The 21,096-nt window shown below is 35.3% G+C and overlaps 1 protein-coding gene across 1 annotated transcript in view; it reads right to left on the bottom strand.

The window, feature by feature from the left end:
- Window positions 1-1,629: 1,629 nt before the first annotated feature.
- LOC133181827 (NAD-dependent protein deacetylase sirtuin-2-like) overlaps window positions 1,630-21,096 on the bottom strand; it is a 44,567-nt gene continuing 25,100 nt past the window's right edge. The window contains exons 2-17 of the mRNA XM_061316453.1: window positions 19,847-19,872; window positions 19,606-19,640; window positions 19,431-19,458; window positions 18,844-18,999; window positions 18,459-18,565; window positions 17,217-17,273; window positions 14,502-14,570; window positions 13,452-13,575; window positions 12,773-12,844; window positions 12,549-12,604; window positions 12,366-12,442; window positions 11,162-11,219; window positions 9,410-9,474; window positions 8,346-8,412; window positions 3,654-3,738; window positions 1,630-3,180 (exon numbers count right to left, since the gene is read on the bottom strand). Of these exons, the coding sequence (XP_061172437.1) occupies window positions 3,176-3,180; window positions 3,654-3,738; window positions 8,346-8,412; window positions 9,410-9,474; window positions 11,162-11,219; window positions 12,366-12,442; window positions 12,549-12,604; window positions 12,773-12,844; window positions 13,452-13,575; window positions 14,502-14,570; window positions 17,217-17,273; window positions 18,459-18,565; window positions 18,844-18,999; window positions 19,431-19,458; window positions 19,606-19,640; window positions 19,847-19,859 (1,074 nt within the window). The 5' untranslated portion in view covers window positions 19,860-19,872 and the 3' untranslated portion in view covers window positions 1,630-3,175. The remainder of the gene's footprint in view (window positions 3,181-3,653; window positions 3,739-8,345; window positions 8,413-9,409; window positions 9,475-11,161; window positions 11,220-12,365; window positions 12,443-12,548; window positions 12,605-12,772; window positions 12,845-13,451; window positions 13,576-14,501; window positions 14,571-17,216; window positions 17,274-18,458; window positions 18,566-18,843; window positions 19,000-19,430; window positions 19,459-19,605; window positions 19,641-19,846; window positions 19,873-21,096) is intronic.

Here is a 21,096-nt window from a genome sequence, read left to right as displayed (position 1 = left end):
ATGGCCAAGGTTAAAGTTTTCAAAAAGTAGGTCAAACTCCAAGGTCAAGGTAAAAGTTGTTGTTATCCAAAGGAAGGTCTTGTCATAAGGATTACACATGTGAAGTATGAAAGCCCTAGCACTTACTGTTCAAAAGTTATGACCAAGGTTAAAGTTTTTTAAAAGAAGGTCAAACTCCTAGGTCAAGGTCAAAAAGGTCAAAGTTGTTGGTATCCAAAGAAAGGTCTTGTTACAAGGAATACACATGTGACGTATAAAAGCCATAGCACCAATTGTTCAAAAGTTATGGCCAAGGTTAAAGTTTGGTAAAATTTTGCAAAACTGGGTCAAACTCCAAGGTCAAAAGGTCAAATATGGTGGTACCCAAGGAAAGGTCTTGTCACAAGGAATACACATGTGAAATATGAAAGCCATAGCTCCAACCAATCAAAAGTTATGGGCAAGGTTAAAGTTTTTGCAGACAGACAGATGGACGGACAGGGCAAAAACTATATGCCCCCGAATCTTCGATTACGGAGGCATAAAAATCTTATAAAATAAAGCATATAATTTGGTCTTTCAATGATGAAATCATATTATGTCAAAAGAGATATTTTAAACATCCATTAAATAATATTTTGTTTTGTATACCTCCTTCTAAATAAATAAAAAATGATGATATAGCTACTGGTGTTTATTTATTTATTCAATGACACTAGTAGGAGAGACAAAAGATAAGTATACAGTGGCATATTTGTTGATCAGAATAACTTTATCTATACTAAAAATCAAGATTACTGGATCCCTTTTTTATGAGGCTGGTGTGACAGGATAAAAATCAGATGTTTGAAAATGGATAAATTATGACTTCTCATGGAATGAGCCATATATTGGTTTGGGCATGATTATCTGTCTATCATAAAATCATGTCCAGGCGTACTTTGGAGACTTGATTTGGAAGGTTCAAACCCTTAGTTTATTCTTATCAATGACCTGAAGATGTGTCAAAAACATTCCCTGAGCAATAGAGTCAAGGAACATATCTTGAATAGAGATGTACAATTATTGAATAATGAAGTGACAGCTTATCATTTTAATACTCAAAGTCATACGTCAATGGTCATTGTTATAAAAATTGATGAATGAAGTCCATGCAGGCTATAACTAGGACATTCTTGACCAGTACATTGTACATTTTTTGCTTATGACACACAGATGTATCAGAGCCTTGACTCAAGGTCATACAATGTATGACATACAATGTAACAAGTCAAGTAATTGAACAATGGGGTTGTGAAATTGTGTGCCAAGCTGGGCTGAACTTTGGAACCCTTGACTGGAATGAATTCAAACTTGAGCCTTTAGGTTAGGTTAAAGGTTAAGGTTGTAGTGTGATGGCCAGAGGTACATGTATGAGGGAGATTCCACTTCTCAAAAAAAAAATTCTAGTTTGCATCATTCCCTAAGCAATAGAGTCAAGAAACATCTTGAATAGAGATATGATTATTGAATGATGAAGTGACAGCTTACCATTTTAACCCTCTGGTAATTATAGTTACCATAGTAGAGGATTGTTGAAAATTTCATGAACTTTTTTTAGTCTTGCCTTCTCCCTTTTAATCCTTCCCATAAAAATAATAAGGCAAGCTAGTCAGTAAATGATATATAATCAATCCATATCACAGGTCTTACATTCAAAACATATCAGCATTGCACTTAAAGAAATTAAAAACATTTTGAACATGAAATATACTTAATAAATAGACATAATCTTAAAAATCATAAGCTTAAAAATACATAATGCATGACACTCTATGCACATTTACTATTGTGGACTTTGTATTTTCATTTCTTGTACAATGTCTTTTACATTTCGCTAATTAAAATTCATCACCAAAAAAAAAAGATATTTGTGAAACATTTATGCCCCCCTCTCTGGACATACATTATAGGGTGCACAGAGCCTTTATTATAGGCAATATACATTATGGGCAGTGTACATGGAAAAAAAATTGACCTTTTGAACTTAAAATCAATAGGGGTCATCTACTGGTACTATCTAAGATGCATCAACCAGAAATAGACTTCTACATCACATCTTTGGTAAAAACACATTTCTCATGATACATATACATCAGTAATTAATTTGTTCAACCTTTGCAGAGATAATGAACAGAAAGCAAATAGTTGGAATGTTTCCAAGTTCAAGGGGCATAACTCTGTAAAAAATTGCTTGATCATATCTAAAACAGAAGTTGACCTAGATATTTTTATGATAAATCTGTATACCAAATTTCATTTCAGTATCTGCAACCTCTGCGAAGAAAATGAATGGAAACTGTTGGTGGATCGACAGACAGACAGACCAACTAACAGACAGCAGCAGAGCAATATGCCCTCCTTTCTTCAAAGGGGGCATAAAAATGAACTTGTACAGAGTGTTAAACGCAAACATGAAAAACTTTAAGTCATGAATTTGCTAACTAGTCCATCACCTATAAATATGCTAAATTTAGCATTCATTAAAATAAGTATTCACAACTAATATTATACAATATCAAAAACAAAAAATAACAGAGTATCAACAAGATATGAAATAAATAAAGCCTAATAGTTTTTAACAATGTCTTGTAAAAGTAACAACTTATTAACAAGAAAAAAATTACATAGGAAAGAATCTGATAGAAATTTTGTACAATTTGCCTTGTAAAGTTTTGGTAAAATTATTCAAAATCAAAGAAAGGTTTACAGATAACATCTTGAAATCTGCATAAACAACCATTAAAACCTTAATTAGTTATAAACAGTCAAACCTCATTATCTCGAACTTGAAGGGACCAAGAAAATACTTCAAGATAACCGAGGATTTGAGATATCCAAGGTAAAATACATAAGAAATAAGAAGTTGGCACTTCAAAATGACTTCGATATATCCATGATATTCGAGATATCCGTGTTCGAGATACCGAAGTTCAACTGTAGTATAAATGTATTCCACACTGTGATACATTGTACCAGTATTTTAAAATGAATGTTGAAAAAGAATAAAATTGTACAATCAACATTCCATTATACTGGTAATGCACAAGTAAAAATCATTTGAAATAGAATCTTTGAAATTTTGCAGGATTATAGCTACCCCTTCCTCTCTTTTCCACTGCTTGGAAATCTACCATTCTGTTTGTTCTGTCTGGATTCACTCTGATGTATAAATAAAAACATTGAAAAAAAAATTACTGGTAATCAGGATATATACATTAGATCAGAATAAATACAACACTAGATTTCTACTGAAGTCTATGTTGATAGAGGAATTTCGACATCTTAAACAAACAAAAACAACTTGATTATCAATTATCATAAAAATGTCTGTAGCTTAAATTTGATATTCTGGTAATATTTTGAGAATTTAATGCCCTGTTCACACGGAGAGTTTAATTTGCAGTGAATTAATGCAAAGTAAAATGATGCGAATTAAACTAATGCGAATTAAATTGCGTTCACACGACAGCTAATGCGAAGTAAACTAATGCAAATTATAGTTTTATTTCTGCAACAAGACTATTCAGTGATCTCATTACTACTATGAGGGGAGGGGGGGGGGATCTTGTGGTAAAAAGAGCCATTTACAATAGGTAATAACACTTTTTCCTAGAGTTTATCATTCTACCTACTTTTCTGTTTGGCTGGAGTTGAAGTACTGGCATTTTCACTGTCAATCCTATTGTGTTCAAGTTTCACTTTTTCACGAAGCTCATCCTGAAATATAAAAATTGAAACATTTAATATCAAATTGAATTCAACTGAACATTTTGTCACTATTCCTTCAAAATATTATTATTTTTTACCTAACTTAACTGAATTAAATGACCAGTGATCATACTGCACACCTTTTCTAGAATTTTTTTCATTTTCTAATAAATATTTCGAATACAGTCAAACTTCGTTATCTTGAACTCAATGGGATGGAGAAAATACTACAAGATATCTGAGGATTCAAGATATTAGGGGTAAAATACTTAAATAATAAGTGGTTGGAACTTCCAAATCACTTCAACATATCCATGGTATTCCAGATATCAGTGTTTGAGCTCAACTGTATATGAATGTATAATTCAAAAGGTTAATATACTGAGATTGATTTTTGACCAATACTTACTCCCCGCCCTAACATGTCTGCCAGTTTGTAAATCTTTGACTAATACTTACTCCCCATCCTAACATGTCTGTCAGTTGATAGATCTTTGACCAATACTTACTCCCCATCCTAAAATGTCTGCCAGTTTGTAGATCTTTGACTAATACTTACTCCCCATAATAACATGTCTGTCAGTTTGTAGGAAAACTTTGACCAATACTCACTCCCCATAATAACATGTCTGCCAGTTTGTAGATCTTTGACCAATACTTACTCCCCACTCTAACATGTCTGCCAGTTGGTAGATCTTTGACCAATACTTACTCCCCATCCTAACATATCTGTTAGTTTGTAAACCTTTGACCAATACTTACTCCCCATCCTAACATGTCTGCCAGTTTGTAGATCTTTGACCAATACTAACTCCCCATCCTAACATGTCTGTCAGTTTGTAGATCTTTGACCAATACTTACTCCCCATCCTAACATATCTGTTAGTTTGTAGACCATTGACCAATACTTACCTCCCACCCTAACATGTCTGTCAGTTTGTAGAACTTTGACCAATACTTACTCCCCATTCTAACATGTCTGCCAGTTTGTAAACCTTTGACCAATACTAACTCCCCATTCTAACATGTCTGCCAGTTTGTAAACCTTTGACCAATACTAACTCCCCATCCTAACATATCTGTCAGTTTGTAGACCATTGACCAATACTTACTCCCCATCCTAACATGTCTGTCAATTTGTAGATCTTTGACCAATACTTACTCCCCATCCTAAAATGCCTGTCAGTTTGTAGATCTTTGACCAATACTTACTCCCCATCCTAACATGTCTGCCAGTTTGTAGATCTCTGACCAATACTTACTCCCCATCCTAACATGTCTGCCAGTTGGTAGATCTTTGACCAATACTTACTCCCCATCCTAACATATCTGTTAGTTTGTAAACCTTTGACCAATACTTACTCCCCATCCTAACATATCTGTCAGTTTGTAAACCTTTGACCAATACTTACTCCCCATTCTAACATGTCTGCCAGTTTGTAAACCTTTGACCAATACTAACTCCCCATTCTAACATGTCTGCCAGTTTGTAAACCTTTGACCAATACTAACTCCCCATTCTAACATGTCTGCCAGTTTGTAAACCTTTGACCAATACTAACTCCCCATAATAACATGTCTGCCAGTTTGTTAACCTTTGACCAATACTAACTCCCCATCCTAACATGTCTGTCAGTTTGTAGATCTTTGACCAATACTTACTCCCCATCCTAACATATCTGCCAGTTGGTAGATCATTGACCAATGCTTACTCCCCATCCTAACATATCTGTCAGTTTGTAGATCTTTGACCAATACTCACTCCCCATCCTAACATGTCTGTCAGTTTGTAGATCTTTGACCAATACTTACTCCCCATCCTAAAATGTCTGTCAGTTTGTAGATCTTTGACCAATACTCACTCCCCATCCTAACATATCTGTCAGTTTGTAGATCTTTGACCAATACTCACTCCCCATCCTAACATGTCTGTCAGTTTGTAGACCATTGACCAATACTTACTCCCCATCCTAACATATCTGTCAGTTTGTAGACCATTGACCAATACTTACTCCCCATCCTAACATGTCTGTCAGTTTGTAGATCTTTGACCAATACTTACTCCCCAACCTAAAATGTCTGTCAGTTGGTAGATCTTTGACCAATACTTACTCCCCATCCTAACATATCTGTTAGTTTGTAGATCTTTGACCAATACTTACTCCCCATCCTAACATATCTGTCAGTTTGTAAACCTTTGACCAATACTTACTCCCCATTCTAACATGTCTGCCAGTTTGTAAACCTTTGACCAATACTAACTCCCCATAATAACATGTCTGCCAGTTTGTTAACCTTTGACCAATACTAACTCCCCATCCTAACATGTCTGTCAGTTTGTAGATCTTTGACCAATACTTACTCCCCATCCTAACATATCTGCCAGTTGGTAGATCATTGACCAATGCTTACTCCCCATCCTAACATATCTGTCAGTTTGTAGATCTTTGACCAATACTCACTCCCCATCCTAACATGTCTGTCAATTTGTAGATCTTTGACCAATACTTACTCCCCATCCTAAAATGTCTGTCAGTTTGTAGATCTTTGACCAATACTCACTCCCCATCCTAACATATCTGTCAGTTTGTAGATCTTTGACCAATACTCACTCCCCATCCTAACATGTCTGTCAGTTTGTAGACCATTGACCAATACTTACTCCCCATCCTAACATATCTGTCAGTTTGTAGACCATTGACCAATACTTACTCCCCATCCTAACATGTCTGTCAGTTTGTAGATCTTTGACCAATACTTACTCCCCAACCTAAAATGTCTGTCAGTTGGTAGATCTTTGACCAATACTTACTCCCCATCCTAACATATCTGTCAGTTTGTAAACCTTTGACCAATACTAACTCCCCATTCTAACATGTCTGCCAGTTTGTAAACCTTTGACCAATACTAACTCCCCATTCTAACATGTCTGCCAGTTTGTAAACCTTTGACCAATACTAACTCCTCATTCTAACATGTCTGCCAGTTTGTAAACCTTTGACCAATACTAACTCCCCATCCTAACATGTCTGCCAGTTGGTAGATCATTGACCAATACTTACTCCCCATTCTAACATATCTGTTAGTTTGTAGACCATTGACCAATACTTACCTCCCACCCTAACATGTCTGTCAGTTTGTAGAACTTTGACCAATACTTACTCCCCATAATAACATGTCTGTCAGTTGGTAGATCTTTGACCAATACTTACTCCCCATCCTAACATATCTGTTAGTTTGTAGACCATTGACCAATACTTACTCCCCATCCTAACATGTCTGCCAATTTGTAGATCTTTGACCAATACTTACTCCCCATCCTAACATATCTGTTAGTTTGTAGACCATTGACCAATACTCACTCCCCATCCTAAAATGTCTGCCAGTTGGTAGATCTTTGACCAATACTTACTCCCCATCCTAAAATGTCTGCCAGTTTGTAGATCTTTGACCAATACTTACTCCCCATAATAACATATCTGTCAGTTTGTAGGAGAACTTTGACCAATACTCACTCCCCATCCTAACTTGTCTTCCAGTTGGTAGATCTTTGACCAATACTTACTCCCCACCCTAACATGTCTGTCAGTTTGTAAACCTTTGACCAATACTTACTCCCCATTCTAACATGTCTGCCAGTTTGTAGATCTTTGACCAATACTTACTCACCATTCTAACATGTCTGCCAGTTTGTAGATCTTTGACCAATACTTACTCCCCACCCTAACATGTCTGCCAGTTTGTAAACCTTTGACCAATACTAACTCCCCATTCTAACATGTCTGTCAGTTTGTAGGAGAACTTTGACCAATACTTACTCCCCATAATAACATGTCTGTCAGTTTGTAGATCTTTGACCAATACTTACTCCCCACCCTAACATGTCTGTCAGTTTGTAAACCTTTGACCAATACTTACTCCCCATTCTAACATGTCTGCCAGTTTGTAGATCTTTGACCAATACTTACTCCCCATTCTAACATATCTGCCAGTTTGTAGATCTTTGACCAATACTTACTCCCCATTCTAACATGTCTGCCAGTTGGTAAATCTTTGACCAATACTCACTCCCCATCCTAACATGTCTGCCAGTTTGTAGATCTTTGACCAATACTTACTCCCCATCCTAACATGTCTGCCAGTTTGTAGATCATTGACCAATACTTACTCCCCACCCTAACATGTCTGCCAGTTTGTAGATCTTTGACCAATACTTACTCCCCATAATAACATGTCTGCCAGTTTGTAGATCTTTGACCAATACTCACTCCCCATAATAACATATCTGTCAGTTTGTAGATCTTTGACCAATACTCACTCCCCATCCTAACATGTCTGTCAGTTTGTAGATCTTTGACCAATACTCACTCCCCATCCTAACATATCTGTTAGTTTGTAGATCTTTGACCAATACTCACTCCCCATTCTAACATGTCTGCCAGTTGGTAAATCTTTGACCAATACTTACTCCCCATTCTAACATATCTGCCAGTTGGTAGATCATTGACCAATTCTTACTCCCCACCCTAACATGTCTGTCAGTTTGTAGATCTTTGACCAATACTTACTCCCCATTCTAACGTCTGTCAGTTCGTAAACCTTTGACCAATACTTACTCCCCATCCTAACATGTCTGCCAGTTTGTAGCAGCCATCATCACAAGAACTCTCCATGAAAACATCTCTAAAAATAAAAAGATTGAATAATTCTAACTTGAGCATGTTACAGCACATGAAAATGTGTATCATGGTATTGACTTAAGATCATATCTAAAAATTCAAGGTCACTGGGTAATAAAAAAAATAAACATAAGGCAAGACAACATGTTCCTCAATAATACAAGATTTTTCCCAAGAATATGCCAATGAAGTATTGCTACTTCAACAAGTTTCCTTTCAAAAAATTGAGGTACCTTACGAGGCATTTATACAAGATACCAGAGGATGGTGTTTCTTATATAATCCTATTGGAAATCACTAGCAATTACCAATATCACAATTCTTGGTGTATTTATTTTTTAATATAATATGAAAACATTTTTGAAATAACAAGATGATGATAATTATGATTAATTTATATATAATGAACAGACTTTTGAGGAACGTGTAGTCAGACCTTAATCTGGCCAGAACTTTGGAATTCTTGACTGGAATATTGCTGCTGCTGATCTAAAGGTGTAACACAATTTTGAATCATACACCTCTGTCATACCTTACAGGTCAGTTTGAAGTGAGATATATAAATCATGGCCAGACCTTAACAGGTCTGGCACATTCTCTTGATTTAGTTTTATAGCTTTATTTACCTATATAGATATATAAAGCTATTCAGAATAGCTTGATTTAGGTATTCTATCACACTTTTTTCTTAAATGTGTTATTTTTTCAGCATGTACATAAAGTCACATTTTGGTGCAGTGATAATCTTTAACCTTGAAATCTTCTAAAAACAATGCATGTAAAAAATCACTCATCAATTTGCGTCTCCTTGAGAGACTTTGTACTCAACGTTCTAAAAGTTTGGGGCTATATAATTAAGCCATTGATTTGTGACAATACAGTTACTTGTTGAATGGAATTTAAAGGAGGACAGTTATGGTCCACAAGATAATTGATCGGTAATATCACATCCCTAGGTGGAATCATTTTGTCTTAATGAGAAGATCCTGATTTGTTCTTACCTGTAATTGTCTTCATCATCAAATTTAAAACCTCCTCCAAACAACATCATAGCAAATGCATTAGTCTGAAAAATGGAAGAAAGTCTCTGTCCAGACTGTAGCTATATGGTTTGAATTCATGATAGTCTTAAAGTGGACTTGTTCCATTTGTTTTTGGAATTTTGATTATTAAAGTTTGAATTATAAAAGGATTATGTACCATGATGTTTTCTAAACTTGTTACGAATTTAAATCAATTAAGCCATACAAAAATAAATTTTTCTGAAATTGGATCAAAGCTAAAGGAGGAGTAGCATATTATAAAATGCATGGTTAAAGGTGAACAATTAGCTAAACAAACAGATGCAACTCTTTTGGTGAATAAACAGAAAAACTAAACAAGAGCACATTGGCTTGGCAAAAACACTTCCATGTCAATATAACAAATGGCTTTGTTGTACTTGAGAAGATTTTCAAAAATTTTGATCCGCCATTGTGGCTCCTCCCTATCCCAGGGGTCATCATTTGAACAAAATTGAATCTACACTATCTGAGGATGCCTCGATATCAAAATGACTAATCATGGCTTTGCAGTTCTTCAGAAGAAGATATTTTCCTATATATTTCTATTTAAGACTTTGATCCTTCATTGTGGCCCCGCCCTACCCCCAGGGGTCATGATTTGAACAAAATAGAATCTACACTACCTGAGAATGCTTCCACATAAATGTGATCAATCAGGGCTTTGCTGTTGCTGAGAGGAAGATTTTTAAAAAATTTCCTATATATTTCTATGTAAAACTTTGATCCTCCATTGTGGCCCCACCCTACCTCCGGGGGTCATGAATTGAACAAAAATGAATCTACACCACCTGAGGATGCTTCCACATAAATATGACCAATCAGGGCTTTGCTGTTCCTGAGAAGAAGATTTTTAATATTTTCCTATATATTTCTATGCAAAACTTTGATAGTTCATTGTGGTCCCGCCCTACCCCCGGGGGTCATGATTTCTTCAAACTTGAATCTACACTATCTGAGGATGCTTCCATATAAATATGACTCATCATGGCTTTGCTGTTCTTGAGAAGAAGATTTTTAAAGGTTTTTCCTATATTTCTATGTAAAACTTTGATCCTCCATTGTGGCCCTGCCCTATCCCCGGGGGTCATGTTTTGAACAAACTTGAATCTACACTACCTGAGGACGCTTCCATATAAATATGATTCATCATGGCTGTGCTGTTCTTGTGAAGAAGATTTTTAAAGGTTTTTCAAATATTTCTATGTATAACTTTGATCCTCCTTTGTGGCCCCGCCCTATCCCCGGGGATCATGATTTGAACAAACTTGAATCTACACTACCTGAGGATGCTTCCACATGAGTTTCATCTTTCCTGGCCCTGTGGTTCTTAAGAAGAAGATTTTTAAAAGATGCTATTAATTTTTCACTAATTCTTTATTATCTCCCCTTGAAAGAGGGCGTGGCCCTTCATTTGAACAAACTTGAATCCCCTTCACCCAAGGATACTTTGTGGCAAGTTTGGCTGAAATTGGCCCAGTAGTTCTGGAGAAGAAGATGAAATTGTGAAAAGTTTACAATGACACCGACGACGACAGACAACGGACAAATTTTGATCAGAAAAGCTCACTTGAGCCTTCGGCTCAGGTGAGCTAATAAGGACAGAATTTAAGCCAACAAAAAGATATAGAAAAGAAATGGAAACCATTCACACCCACAGATGTTCTTCATCTGCCTTATCAATAGACTTACTGGCTCAGTTCCCGTTTTTTCTAGGTTGATGTACAGCCTTGGTGTTTCATCAAAAACCCTGTACCAAAATCATTCTTTATTAAAATTAAGTTATGGATTAAAATTTAAACTTCAATTACGGTATGCCCTTGTGATATTGAAATTTGTACATGACCTCCATGTAGTACACATTGCGTGCATTTATGACTTTAATAATTGTAATATCAGGCAACCAAAGTAAATTCTGTACAAAATGAGATGTACTGCTAGTATGTTATCAGATGATATTAATTTCATGTCTTAATATAATAGCATTACAAAAATAAATTCAGCTTAAAATAGTATCTATTTGAGCACGTCTATATTCCGTTGATTTCTTCATAGTAGGCCTTAACAGTGCTGCATCTCTATCCTCAGAAATGATGTTTCTAAGTGCTTAACAGAGTTGCAGAGTGTAATGTTAACTTATTCATTCACATAAATAAAATTCAATAGCTAGGGATGATGATCTGGTAAAAAAAATTCCAGATTGTGACTAGATTTGCTGAAATGAATGGCCCCATCAACATTCAATCAAGGCTATGAATTCAGAATAGCTGCTCTGATGATACGCCTAACTTTACAAATAACCTCTTATAAGAGAACTATGTAGCAAACCATGATCAATAATACCTAAGGGTTTTTGCTATTGAATTATAAAAGGATTATGTAAAAAATATTGTCAGTTTTGGTTTTTGAAGGTCACCTTGTCAAGGAAAATAAATTTCTTGGAACAAAAGTAATTGAAGTACAAGAAAACTGCATATTTAAAGAAACTTTCTACCAGTAGCTCTCAGAGTCATACCTCTGTAACCTCAACAAGTCTAATTTTTTGTGTAATGTAAATTGATCAGCTTAAAACTCAAACTATCTGTTACAGTAATTCATCATTTTAAAAACTGCAGCCCAAATTCTTTTTGTTCTGCTTAAATATGTGCTCCAAACAGTTTAAAAGCATTAATTTAAAAATAATCAAGAACTCAAAAACGAATAAAAATACAGTAAACACACTTAAAGGGAAGCACCAGTGACAAACAATTTCAATTCATTATGAAGGTCATTTGTTTTATCTACTAAGTTTATAATAGAATTTAAAACTAAAGAGAATGAAAATCACTTCACTTTAAATGTGAAATCATTGTAAGTGTATTCACTGTAGCAGTGTTTTACTGTAAAATGCAATTACCTGCTTGTAAGTGAGGCAAAAGGCTGCACAGTTAGAGAGGTGCCCATTATAATCAGCAAGTCACAGGTCTTAAAATCCTAAAATAGAGGAGATTTAAGCTAGCCTCAAGTGTGATGTGTATTGTGGATTTTTCTTCTTTTTTACAGATTTGAAAATTTGATATGCCAAAACTAGAGATTTCACCTCCGACACACATGTGGAAAATCTATCTGGTAGTCTCTCCCCAAAGAAAACAATATCTGTAAAACAAGAGGTTGGCAGAGGGCATCAAAGAACATATATGGATTAACATGTACCAGGGACATATATTTCATAATATAAATCATGACTTGGATGGGAACTCTGTATTATGTCTGATACAAATGTAGGACATTTATTTTGTGATCAATAACAATGATTATATTTACCCGGTTTGACAATTCCATCACAGCCTTCCTTCTCACACTTTGGAATTTCAAGTTCTTCACCTAAAATTTTCCCTGGTTAGAAAAAAGAAACAGACATTGACTAGAATATTCATAGAGACATTAATGTATGGCACACTGATTGCATCAAAGTAGAACTAATAGAACAATGATTGTGAATTTATACACAAGCATAATGAAACCCTATATTGTTAAAAATTACACACAAAAAATTTCTATACAAACATCAAGAAAAATAAATAGGAAGTAGACAATTTATCTACCACATTTTTCAGTATAAAAGTGTGTATTTTTGAAGATTAAAACATTTTTAAAATATTAGCTTTACCCTGTAATATGACCTCAATTAACAGGGGGACAGCTGATCTTTCATAATTAAGAGCACAGAATACTTTTTTTTTTTTTAAATAAAAGGCACAAACCATTAAAACTGAAAACTTCCTGTTCCAAATCGTTCAGATAACAAAAAATTTAGGGACAATATCTAGACCTTAATGATACTTTAGAGGGGATTATGCAGATGCAGGGAATTCAGACATACAGTGTACTAGTCAGATATATCTCTTAATTATGTATTGATCTGTCCTAGGGATGTAACATGTATTACTTGTAGGCAAGGTTGTAATGACTACAAGTGACTTTGTGATGAATGTTAACTAACCTTTCATCCAATCTTGTGTGTACTCAGCATTACACTGTAGACAGTGGCCCAGGCGAAATGAACCATGAGCTTCCACAATCTTGTCAGCATCAATGCAAGCCACACTCTCAAGAGTATCAATGTTCTGGAAACAGTCAATAAAAATATACTAGCATATATTTCACACAAATCACAGCAAACTAATACATGTTTTCAGCTACAACACATCAATACTGTCTATACCCTTCAGCTTTTACAATCCAATCTCAGTAATGGAGTTATTCAAAAAATTACAAAAATAAATTTGAAATCTAAAGCAAGATAAGTACATTATCTCTATGTAAAAAATATTAAAAAAAAATGTACTTATCTTGTATAATAAATTAAAAAAATTTAATTACTTGATAGAAACAAACATGTGCATTACTTGTGTGTTGTGAATATAAACATGCAAATTACATGTACCTGTTTGTAATAGATATAAACATGTACCTCACCTGTGTGTGGAGGATACAAACAAAACATGTAAATCACCTGTGTGTTGTGGAGATAGACATGTACATCACCTGTGTGTTGTGGATATAGACATGTACATCACCTGTGTGTTGTGGATATAAACCTGTACATTACCTGTGTGTTGTGGATATAAACATGTACATTACCTGTGTGTTGTGGATATAAACATGTACATTACCTGTGTGTTGAGGATACAAACATGTACATGACCCATATGTTGTGGATATAAACATGTACATTACCTGTGTTTTACAGTATAAACATGTATATTACCTGCATAAACATTCATAAACATGTACATTACCTGTGTTGTGGATATATATACGGTACATGTATGTGTTATAGTATAAACATGTACATAACCTGTTTGTTATAGTATTACATGTACATTACTTGTGGATAGCAGATATAAACATGAACATTACCTGAGTGTTGTACTGTAAACATGTACACAAAATGTGGGCGGTGAATTAGGTATAAATGTACATTATCTATGTGTTGTGGAAATAAACATGTACATTACCTCTGTGTTGTGGATATAAACCTGTACATTACCTGTGTGTAATGGCGTTTCAACAGTCCATGTTCATCCAACAGTTTAATAAAATAATGGCATGGTGTTGGCTAAAATGATTGGGGGAAAAAATCTATGAAAATTTGATGAATATGTAGAATTGGTTATTTATTGTTAAAAGAGTTACAGTGTATTAATTATGCATTTTTTTAATTTAGAAATATTTTTTTCAGTAATTCAACAACAATCCATGATTTTTAATCAAGAATTGATTAAATATTGTTCACCATTATAAACATAGGTAATCAAAGATTACGAAGCTCACCTCGACGAATGTTATCTATAAGTAAGGCAACATCATATTTTTTTTCTAGTTAGTGTACATGCAAAGATCAATATCCATGCAAGTTTGATTTAAGTAGGACTTATAGTTACTTGGAAATAGACCTGCTCAAAAACTTTTAACCTGTTTACTGATCAAGAAAATTTTGGTCAGTTCCAAAATCCACAGCAAGTCTGGAAGTTTTCATTTTTAGATGAACCATCTATACAAGTTTAATCATAACAGGCCATAATAATATATAGCTACTCAAAAAAAAAATTACCCTGGTCACTCATCTTGAAAATGTAGGTCAGATTCAGAATTCAAAGCAAGTCTGGAAGTATCCATCCCTAGATACATCATCCATGCTAATTTGGCTGAATATGGCTAAAATTTACTTGTGGAAAATCTAAGTCGAATCCAGCATCCGAAGCAGGTGGGCTAGTAAACATCCCTAGATGCACCATCCATGAAAGTTTGGCCCAGGTAGGGCTTATAGTTATTTGGGCATGGATCTGCTCCAAAATCTTAACCTGGTCACTCATCTGGAAAATCTAGGTCGGATCCAGCATCCGAAGCAAGTGTGGTAGTGTCCATCCCTAGATGCATCATCCATGCAAATTTGGTCTAGGTAGGGCTTATAGATACTTGGAAATAGACCTGCTCAAAAACTTTTAACCTGTTTACTGATCAAGAAAATTTTGGTCAGTTCCAAAATCCACAGCAAGTCTGGAAGTTTTCATTTTTAGATGAACCATCTATACAAGTTTAATCATAACAGGCCATAATAATATATAGCTACTCAAAAAAAAAAATTACCCTGGTCACTCATCTTGAAAATGTAGGTCAGATTCAGAATTCAAAGCAAGTCTGGAAGTATCCATCCCTAGATACATCATCCATGCTAATTTGGCTAAATATGGCTAAAATTTACTCGTGGAAAATCTAAGTCGAATCCAGCATCCGAAGCAGGTGGGCTAGTAAACATCCCTAGATGCACCATCCATGAAAGTTTGGCCCAGGTAGGGCTTATAGTTATTTGGGCATGGATCTGCTCCAAAATCTTAACCTGGTCACTCATCTGGAAAATCTAGGTCAGATCCAGCATCCAAAGCAAGTGTGGTAGTGTCCATCCCTAGATACATCATCCTTGCAAGTTTGGTCTAGGTAGGGCTTATAGTTACTTGGGAATGGACCTACTCCAAAAACTTTAACCTGGTCACTCATCTGGAAAATCTAGGTCAGATCCAGCATCCAAAGCAAGTGTGGTAGTGTCCATCCCTAGATGCATCATCCATGCACGTTTGTTCAAGGTAGAGCTAATAGTTACTTGGGAACAGACCTGCTCCAAAAACATTAACCTGGTCACTCATCTGAAAAACCTAAGTCAGATCCAGCATCCGAAGCAAGTGTGGCAGTGTCCATCCCTAGATGCATCATCCATGCAAATTTGGTCCAGGTAGGGCTTATAGTTACTTGGGAACTGACCTGCTCCAAAAACTTTAACCTGGTCACTCACCTGGAAAATCTAGGTCAGATCCAGCATCTGAAGCAAGTATGGTAGTGTCCATCCCTAGATGCATCATCCATGCAAGTTTGGTCCAAGTAGGGTATATAGTTACTTGGGAACAGATCTGCTCCAAAAACTTTAACCTGGTAACTCATCCGGAAAATCTAGGTCAGATCCACCATTCGAAGCAAGTGTGGTAGTTTCCATCCCTAGATGCATCATCCATGCACATTTGTTCAAGGTAGAGCTAATAGTTACTAGGGAACAGACCTGCTCCAAAAACATTAACCTGGTCACTCATCTGGAAAACCTAAGTCAGATCCAGCATCCGAAGCAAGTGTGGTAGTGTCCATCCCTAGATGCATCATCCATGCAAATTTGGTCCAGGTAGGGCTTATAGTTACTTGGGAACTGACCTGCTCCAAAAACTTTAACCTGGTCACTCATCTGGAAGATCTAGGTAAGATCCTGCATCTGAAGAAAGTATAGTGTCCATCCCTAGATGCATCATCCATGCAAGTTTGGTCTAGGTAGGGCTTATAGTTACTTGGGAACAGACCTGCTCCAAAAACATTAACCTGGTCACTCGTCTGGAAAATCTAGGTCAGATCCAGCATCCGAAGCAAGTGTGGTAGTGTCCATCCCTAGATGCATCATCCATGCAAGTTTGGTCCAGCTAGGGCTTACAGTTACTTGGGAATGGACTTGCTCCTAAAACTTTAACCGGGATGCCGACGCTAACGCTGACGCCGGGGGTATAGCATAAGCTCATCTCGACTTCGTCGAGGTGAGCTAAAAATACTTGTGATTTAGACACCTTATTTTATCAACATTACATACTCATGTCATAGACAAAAAAAGAGAGAGTCAGTCACTAATTTCGAGAATCCACAAACAATTCATAGACTGCTGAAATATGTTTACCTTAAAAGTCCCTGGCCATAGCTCTCTGGCCAGCATGCAGAAAGGTTCAGGATTTTCCTGCAAAAGTTTGGTAACATGCAGTTATTATCAGATAAAAACAGGACTGTATGTTTCTATGAACTTACACATGTCAATTAAGGTGAATACAATGAAATAAAAAATAGGGGATTCCAGGTTTGTTCAGCAATTGATTTTTAAAAGGTTGTCTTGATGCCATGGTTGATGTGAAAATTAAGTTCTTATCATGACTTCACTCGGCACACCTCGGCTGATTCGTACCTCATCTAACCTTGGCTGTATCATGTAAACCTCCATTGAACCGGAGCTACTTTATATGCAATATGGCTGCGCTCTACAATTACACGTGCACAGTGTGCTGAATTCGATCCGTTAACAAACATGTGTTTATGTAAAGATACTAAGTGCATGTTTCTTGGTAATTGTTATTCTTACCGTTACCTAAATGCTTTTGAAAATTTTAATCGTATGTCTGATGGATGTTTATCATCGTTTCAAAGCATTACGTTTTCCCTAAGCAGTAAACAGGCAGCCTTATCACAAATGTTAAGTGGAGACGCATACCATGTTTCCTCGTACAGCCGAGGTTTGATGAAGGTGACGGAATCAGCCAAGGTTTGCCGAATGATCATGACTTAGTACAGAAAATTTCTTACTAATCAATGTCATGGTATTGTTCTCTAATACATGTAAACGCAAAGCTATTGTTCCATATTAAGTCAAATGATACACTAGTGAATCAAAGTAAAATATTCCATTAAAGAATATAATTTAATTCTCATTGTAACGCACCATTTGATTGGATAAAAAATTTACTTTATATTGTATAAATTGGGTTGCCTATGTCACAATTACTTGCGTCAAAAACGTATCGATTCACCTGACGTTACATTTAAATTTTATACAATTTGAAGTCATTTTTTAAGAGCAATCATCCTTTTTCTTAAACTAAATGAATGAAATTTAAATTATAAGGAATGAAATTAATAGCTACCCAATTTATACGGTATAAAGTGGGTTGGAACAGTTTATCTGCTTTTTTATAAACCGCTTCTCAGTTTATAAAGCGTAAACTGACCCAACCCACTTTATACCATATAAATTGGGTAGCTATTAAATTCATTCCTTAAATAAAAAATCCCCACTGTTTTCTGTTAAATCACTAAAACTCATAGGAAAATGACTCCACACTAGCAATAAATATAAAAAGATTAAGGTCATCACCTTGAAATAGTCCAGACTAAATATGGCCTGGGGAAAAGGAAGGTCGTATTTCTCTAAGTTGTGGTACAGTCCTGTTTCAGGGGATCGGAAGTCTGGGATACCAGCCGCTAGAAAAAGTAGTTCACAAATGATTTAACACAATTCTTTAATTGTATTTTCAAGTCATTTAATTAGAAAGCATAACCTTAACAAAATAACTTTCAAGACTAGGGGAAAAAATTCATAATTTTGCAAGACTTCAACTAAATCTGGCCTCTTTACACCAAAGCTTTCTTGTCAATGCACTAGCTGAGTTACACATATTAACTTAGACAAAGATTGACTTTACCAGGCATTCTTTTTAGAATGTTATGCTTAGTTGTGTTACATTGCTGTTACTCCTTACAAGTAGAGATTCCAGCTCCAGCCATTGTAATGATATTGGTGGCTTTTTTGTCCTTGATAAACTGAACAATTCCTTCCAGGTCCACCGAGGATAGCAATTGTTTGGGGGGCTCCTCCACCTCCAAGTGCTTCATCAAATCCACCAAACCCATATCAGCTGAAAAAATACATGTTGTATGTGCATGCATGCAGTCTTAAATTCACTATAAGTTGTTTCAGTACACATTCAATCTTATGGATAGGCAATTCATACACTGACAAACAGACAGACAGAGGACCAGATAATTTGATGGACAGGTTGTAAATAAACCCAGAGACCAACAATGGACAAGCTAATAGATAGATGGGCAGACAGTAGACCAGAAATTTTGATGGACAAGCAACAGACAGACAGGGGACCCAAAAGTTTGATGGACGCCAACACAGACAGATGAAGCTAGACCACTTGATAAACTGGAAATAAACTATCCAATAGATAGACAGATGAAGGAACCCTGAATTTAATAAACGGGCAATAGACAAGCCAATTAAATATTGGATCCCTGCTTTTGACTTAATTAACATTGAATGATGTCTTGTTAGACTCACCTGGGTGCACCTTTTCCTTCTTCTCATCCTAAGAATAGAAGAAGAGGGATATGACAAAACTCATTTATTTCATTTATTCCATCCAACTAGTAATTGTGTTCTTTTTTTAACTTTTTCAATATATTAGAAAGTAGTTATATCTAAGTCTTAAACAGTCATCACTCAAACACTGTACCTGTTCTTTTGGTTGATCATCTGTTCTTTTCTCATCTGTTGGCCAAAAATATTTTTTATCATATTACACTGCCATAAATGTATTTAATATTTTTGAGAAGAAAGAAAAAATGTGTTTTTTATCAAGTAACATTGCATGGTATAAAATTTATAAACTAATTAAGCTGAGTTGTGATTCTAAATTAATTTGTCATTGACAATTTTTCTCCATTCACATAACTTCTCATTTTATATACACCTACCTTTTTCTGCCATTTTACTGCAAAAGCTACAATTAGATAAAAGACTGGTTAATGTTTTTTAACTAATATTTAAGGAATGTTTTAAGATTTGTTTGAGTTATTGGTGCGTAAATCACACAGACTTGTCAAGTAGGCATATTTCATGAAGTGTGCTAGCGCTTCATGAGAAAATATGCCTAAGTGCAAGTCTGTGTGATTTACCTCATAATAACATGCATTTCTCTTTGTATATTTCTACGCACCAAACTGCATTCAAATAAATTTCATAACTGACTTAGTTTCATAAAAAAAAAAACACAGCACATGTAAATATTTTATAATGATGATCTTGAAACCATCATTTATTTACACATACTAGAACATTAATTGTTTTGAAGTTGTATAAAATTAAGTCATGACATCATAGAGGCACTATTCCATTTTCATTGTGTTTAAGTTGTGTTCATTGTGTACAACAAAAATGTTTAAAACTAGTTAGTAATATTAATTTTAATTAGTCACCTCTCTCTGAGGGAAGCAAATAAATTTAAAAAAAACTTTCAACCCCTCGAAAAACAGTAAACTGATGGGATAGAAACAAGAAATCTGTGAGCTAATGCTCACTAGCAATATCCCTGTTCTGATGTAAATATACCCTTTCATGCGAACTGCAATGAGTAGTTGCTGAGAAAACTGCAACAGAAATTTTGATACAGACGGATGCATGGATAAACAGGAAGTTGACATCGGATTCATACAAAAATGGATCCCACTTCATGGCATGCCTAAACAAAGATTGTGCTAAAATTTCAAGCATCTGCAATAAGTACAGTGTAGTTGTTGAGAAAACTGTAAGGGAAATTTGGTACAGACAGATGAATGAATAAACAGGAAGTTGACATCAGATTCGTACAAAAATGAATCCCATCATATATGGCATGCCTAAACAAAGAGTGTGCTAAAATTTCATGCATGATCTGCAAAGAGTAGTTGCTAAGAAAACTGCGACAAAAATTTGTTACAGACAGACACACAAGGGTAAAACAGTATACCCCCCTCTCATTTGGAGTGGGGTATAATCAAGCATTGATTAATTCAGGTTATATACTATTGACATTTTCTAGATACTGCAAATGCAAATTCAACAAAGTCAAACCAACAAAGGCAATATATTTTATGTGAAAGTTACATCACCAGAAATTTATGTGTATGTCAAAAAAAACCAAACATATATAATTTTTTCACAATACATAAGCATGTGTAGCTGCTGT

Source organism: Saccostrea echinata, unplaced genomic scaffold (assembly GCF_033153115.1).
Source record: "Saccostrea echinata isolate AGI-Se365-2 ecotype Australia unplaced genomic scaffold, CSIRO_AGI_Sech_v1 ptg000009l, whole genome shotgun sequence".
Classification (NCBI taxonomy): domain Eukaryota; kingdom Metazoa; phylum Mollusca; class Bivalvia; order Ostreida; family Ostreidae; genus Saccostrea; species Saccostrea echinata.
The sequence above is the reverse complement of the archived record's forward strand: the minus strand, read 5'-3'. Positions and strand labels throughout refer to the sequence as shown.